Source organism: Macrotis lagotis, chromosome 4 (assembly GCF_037893015.1).
Source record: "Macrotis lagotis isolate mMagLag1 chromosome 4, bilby.v1.9.chrom.fasta, whole genome shotgun sequence".
Lineage (NCBI taxonomy): Eukaryota > Metazoa > Chordata > Mammalia > Peramelemorphia > Peramelidae > Macrotis > Macrotis lagotis.
In genome coordinates this window covers 257,395,259-257,401,258 of record NC_133661.1, presented here as the reverse complement: position 1 = coordinate 257,401,258, position 6,000 = coordinate 257,395,259, and the positions used below count along the sequence as shown (strand labels likewise).

At 42.6% G+C, this 6,000-nt stretch overlaps 1 protein-coding gene across 1 annotated transcript in view; it reads left to right on the top strand.

Annotated features, from left to right (window-relative positions):
• The first annotated feature begins 4,639 nt into the window (after positions 1-4,639).
• The window catches only part of ATG14 (autophagy related 14), a 65,327-nt gene continuing 63,966 nt past the window's right edge, over positions 4,640-6,000 (top strand). The window contains exon 1 of the mRNA XM_074235871.1: positions 4,640-4,985. Within this exon, the coding sequence (XP_074091972.1) occupies positions 4,711-4,985 (275 nt within the window). The 5' untranslated portion in view covers positions 4,640-4,710. The remainder of the gene's footprint in view (positions 4,986-6,000) is intronic.

Here is a 6,000-nt window from a genome sequence, read left to right as displayed (position 1 = left end):
TGTTCAATTCTTTGTGGCCTCATTTGGGATTTTCTGGGCAAAGATACCAGAGAGGTTTGTCATTTCCTTCTCCTGCTCACTTTACAGATGAGGAAACTGAGACAAACAGGGTTAAGTGACTTATTCAGGGTCACATAACTAGTAAGGTGGAGGTGGTGGAATTGAACTCAAGTCTTTGATTACAGTGCTGACACTCTATTCATTGCATCATCTAGCTGTCCCTCTCGCACATCTTTATGGAATTTTTTACCATAGCCCCTTTCATGGTGGCATTTCTCCAGAGGATATCAACATAATTCCACTGAGCCTGAAATTCCTTACTACCTTACCTATAGGCTAGTCCACTTATTACTATATGAACCCACATTTATTTTAGCCTCCAAACTTCCCACCTCTTTAAAAGTTTTTGTTGTAGTCATCAGACTATAAATAGAAATGTTATCAATTTTTTTTTTAAAAATCCTTACTTCTTCCCAGCATAACTTGAACCTCAGAGCCCATTTTTATGGGATAATCCTCACGGGTTGAGATTTATTATTCAATGCTCCATGCCTACATAGTTGGTATAAGTTTGAGAAAGGAGAGATCTTAGTCTTCTGGCTTCTAGCTTTTTTTTTTTAGGTTGTTGCAAGGCAAACGGGGTTAAGTGCCTTGCCCAAGGCCACATAGCTAGGTAATTATTAAGTGTCTGAGACCGGATTTGAACCCAGGTACTCCTGACTCCAGGGCCAGTGCTTTATCCACTACATCACCTAGCCTCCCTAGGCTTCTAGCTTTTAAAGCAAGTGTGTCCAACCTATGACCCTGGGGCCACTGGTAGCCCTCAAAGCCCATTCATGCAGCATTATTACATTTTATTATTATACTCATTGGTAATATGGGTTATATTGTCATAAATAAATAAATATTCTATTTTGAACTTGATAAGCTTTTGTAGGGTGATGCAGTCCAGAAGAGCTTTTTTAGAGAAAGGAGGTATGGTTCCTCTTTTTAGGTCTCTCTTGAAAGAAGAAGATGACTTGGGGAAGAAGTCAACAAGTAGAGGAGCCATCAACCTCTATTATGTCCATATTCTCAACTTGCTATACTAGAGACTTCAGAGAATTTCCCCTTGGCTAAGATAAAAGACTGTCTCTTGACTAGGCAGTCTTGAGAGAACTCTCCCAAAAAAAGCTCCAAGAGGAGAGTTCATTCGTTCTGGATTGTATGGTATATATTTTCCTGTGTATACATTCTCTGACTTCTATTTTGCTCTCGACTTGGATAGATGGGTTTACTTACCATTTGCTATATGTGGTGTTGTAAAACTGGCATCTGATAGGAATGGAGCCAAACCTTGACTTCATTGTTTGGGTACTTCTCCATTAAGGGGTTGTGATCAAGAGCACAGCCTAAACCTGAAAATTATTTCCCCTGAACAAAACATATTTAAGGGAAAAAACAGATATAGTTCTAGCCCATTACTTCCTTTCACTGAGGGCAGTGGAGTGGCCAGTCACTAGTTACAATCTCTTGCTTAACTTCCTGGAAGGAATTAAAGTTTTCCTTGGAGAAGGGAGGATAAAAAAGACTATTTTTGCCTCCCTAGGAGCCACATCTAGAGAGGCCTATGTGAACACAACCAAAACCTATTTGGCAAAACACAACATAGTCCCATCACAATACCCTTCACACTAGCTTAATTTTTGGATTGAGAACAAAGTTTGAAATGATAAGGAATGGACAACAGTTATATATCATTCCCTTTGAACTCCTTTTTCCCCTCCCTCCTATTCTCTCATTCAGCGATTAGATCATTTTCTACATGTCTTAAGTTTCTGTTTGCTACCAGAATTAGCATCTTTCTTATTTCCTATATGCTCTCCAAATATTATTTGATTTCCTACTCTTCTAGATAAATTTCAAATAATGTGCCTGTAGCCTTGAAGTATCTTTCACAAAATCCCATTTCAGGGGCACAGAATAACTGTGGTTATATTTCTCAATTATATGGCAAATTCCTTATCCCAGTACTTTCCCACCTACCTATATACTTATCATCCTCTCCTATTCCTATTTGTGCACTGTTATCAAACATCAAATCAAATGTTGATTTTATTTGGAGGATCTTGTCAAATTCTTCATTGTATTCCTCTATAACAGATGTTACACATAAGTTGCAAATATCTTCAAGATGTTTGTTTTGGTTATCCTTATCTTGAGCAAGGCAAGACTAGATGACCAAAAGGCTCTAGCAATGTTTTTTGTTGTTGTTGAGGTTGCTTTAGGGTATATGATGAAACTATTTTCCTCTCCTTTGTTTTTCTTTCTAAGGAAAACCTGTTAGTCCTCCTTCAGTCTAGCTCTCACTTCCTTTTACCTTGTTTTTGTTTATCACATGCCTACAAATATTGAAATATTTCAGCTCTTCCAATAGTAATGAAATTGCTGGTGCTCTGTTCTCCATTTCTATCAACATTATTGTAGACATTACTATAGGCATTTTTCATTTTCTTTTGTATCCAAACTTCTGTCTAATTTGCTCTACATCATGCAGCAAATAAAATGGTACCACTGATAAGACCACAATGTCTCTTACAATTCTATTCATTGCAAAATTCTGACAAGTTTTTGCCATGTATAGCAGCAGGTAATGCCAATGGCTAAAGTGTATCCTAAAAAGATATATAATTCATCTGGGAAGCCTTAAAAACAGGGTAGATGTTAAACTCTATGGTTTTGGACCCTTCTGCTGTAAAGGAGAATGACATAGATAAGAGGTTATTGGTTGGTTTGAGAATCTTTTTTAAGTTCTCTTTTTAGCCCATATACTTCTTCTATCTGTGCACTACTTACTGGCAAAAAAAATCTAACTGTCCTAATAAAAATTCATTTTGCTAAATTAGCCCCCTCTAAAGAACAGTCTTTTAACTGTGGAGAAAGGATTTAAGAAACCTAAAACTTAAATAATAATAATAGACAACATTAATATAACATTTTAAAGTTTGCAAAGTGCTTTACAAATGAAATTTAATGTCTCATTTGATCCTCATAATAGCCCTGTAAATGCTGTTATCATTATATCCATTTTACAAAACTGAGGGGAAACTGAGCAGTTAAATGACTTGCCTAGGGTTGCAGAGCTAATTCATCTTTTTTTAAAAAAAATTTTTATTTATTTTTCCAACCATATGCAAAGATAGTTTTCAACAATCTTTTTTTGCAAGATTTTGAGTTTTACATTTTTCTCCCTCCTTCCCATGACAGAAAGTAATCTAATATAATTATACATGTATAACTATGTGAAACATATCCATATTAATCATGTTATAAAAGAATCAAATTGTCATGAGAAAAAAATTAGAAAGAAAAAATAATACAAAAGACAACTTTTAAAAATTGAGGACAGTAAGCTTTGGTCTGCATTTAAACTACATAGTTTCTTCAATGGATATGTATCTTAGTTTCTATCACAAGTCTTTTAGAATTGTGTTTGACCATTGTATTGCTGAAATGAACAGTCCCTCAGTGTTGAACATCACCCAGAGTTGTACACCCAAAGTGTGTGCAATGTTCTGGTTCTGGGGCTAATTACTCTTTTCTTTTTTAAGAAAGATTTTATTTATTTTGAGTTTTACAAATTTTCCCCCATTCTTGTTTCCCTCCCCCCACCCTCCACAGGAGGCATTCTGTTAGTCTTTACATTGGTTCCATGTCATACTTTGGTCTCAGTTGAATGTGATGACAGAGAAATCATATCCTTAAGGAAGAAAAATAAAGTATGAGATAGTAAAATTACATAATAATATGACACTTTTCCCCCTAATCTGAAGTATCTTTGGTCTTTGTTCAGAGTCCAGATTGGGGCTACATTTTTTTTTTTAGGTTTTTGCTAGTCAATGGGGTTAAGTGGCTTGCCCAAGGCCACACAGCTAGGTGATTATTGTGTCTGAGGCCGGATTTGAACCCAGGTACTCCTGAGTCCAGAGCAGGTGCTCTATCCACTGTGCCACCTAGCCATCCAAGGGGCTAATTATTCTTAAAGCAGGTCTTTCCTACTCAAAGTCCAGTGCTCTAGCCACCGTTTCTTAATTTGATAGAATTCAGGTTTTCTCATCACTTTTAGTCAGATTTTTCTTTTGATTGTCTATTCATATGACTTCCTGTTGTTCTGGTCAAATTTTAATCAATAATGGAACTGAAAGAACCTTCAGGTGGCTAAAGAACCACAAGGATAAATTAAAAAAACAAACCTGGGGCGGCTAGGTGGCGCATGGATAGAGCACCGGCCTTGGAGTCAGGAGTACCTGGGTTCAAATCCGACCTCAGACACTTAATAATCACCTAGCGGTGTGGCCTTGGGCAAGCCACTGAACCCATTGCCTTGCAAAAAACAAAAAAAAACAAAACAAAAAAAACCCAAAACCTTTCCGTAGCTTCTTGGAAAGTCTGTGGAAGGATTAACAATAGACAAGGCCTCTGCTCGAGTTTCTGCCCCCCGCCCTGCAGTCGCTATTATTATCCCGTTTGGGGGAGGAGGGAAGTGCAGGGGTCACGGCCGCAGTAACACGCCTGGGCTCCCAGATGGGGTCATCTGTCAACGCCGCCTAAAAATAGCTCCGGGTCTCCGGCGGCGCGGGGGCGGGCCGGGCGGAGGCCACGCCCACCGCTTCCCCTCGCCATCCCCGCCCCTTTCCGCCCAGCCTTCCCCGGGGCCCCCCTCCGCCCAGGATGCACCTGGTTGAAAACAAAGTCCCACGTGACTGGCCGTGCTCCGATGCCATCATGGCGTCTCCCAGTGGGAAAGGTTCCCGGGCGTTGGAGGCTCCCGGCTGCGGCTGCCGGCCGCCCTCCCGGGGCCTGGTGGATTCGGTGGAGGACGCGGAGGGGCTGTACGTGGCGGTTGAGCGCTGTCCCCTGTGCAACACCACCCGCCGGCGTCTGACCTGCGCCAAGTGCGTCCAGACCGGCGACTTCGTTTTCTTCGACGGCCGGGACGGCGAAAGGTAGCGATCGCCGCGGCCGCGGCCCCTGGGGCCTCCGCCGTTTTCGTCTGCCCCCGACCCTAACCCGTTCCAATCCTGTGCCCCCCGCTCCCACTCCGCTCTCCCCGCCGAGAACTTGGGGGAGGGCGGCTGCGCGTCGCTGTGTACGTGTGGCCGAGAGGCTGGCGTGTGGCCGGCGGCGCCGGGACTCCCCTCCCTCCTCTCGCGGACGCCCCCTGCGCTGGGACTCGTGGAAGCCCCCCGAGGTCGGGGGGAGGTTGGCTGGCGAAGGCGCCCCCTCATCCTGACTTCTCTGCACCGGATACCCCGGGGGCTGGGAGCACTCCTGCCCCCTCCACCTCCTCCCTTTGTTCTCCGAAAGCTTTTTCTTTAGGTTTTTGCCAGGCGATGGGGTTAAGGGGCTTGCCCAAGGCCACACAGCTAGGTCATTATTAAGTGTCGGATTTGAACTCAGGACCTCTTAACTCCAGGGTCGGTGCTCTGTCCACTGCGCCACCCAGCCGCCCCCAAAGCTTTTTCTTGACTTTTTTTTTTCCCTACAGAGGGATTAGAAATGTTGGCGGTAGAACTCAGGCGGTTGGCTGAGGATCAGTGACCCGTGTCAGGCAACATAAACCAGAATTCCAAATCAGTACTGTGTGAACACAGTGGTTTTTTCCTTTCTTTTACCTCTTCTGCCTTTTATCCATTCTAATTCCTCTGGACAAAAAAGGAGTGCACTTCTTAGCCCATTGGGGCAGTAGCACCCCCATCAGTTGAAAATAATGTTAAGCCTACAACCCCCACATCTGTATAAGAGGCACCATGTATTGAGGGTGTTGGACCTTGACCTGAAATTTGAATGCTGCCTCAGACACTCACTAGCCATGACTCTGAGCACGTCGCCTAACCTCCACTGGCCTCAATTTTCTCATCTGCAAAGTGGTATTAAACATTGACATGCATGTCATTGATTTGTTGTATCAAAGAAGATAACAGGTAAAGTGCTTTCAAACATCTTAGCATTACAGAAATG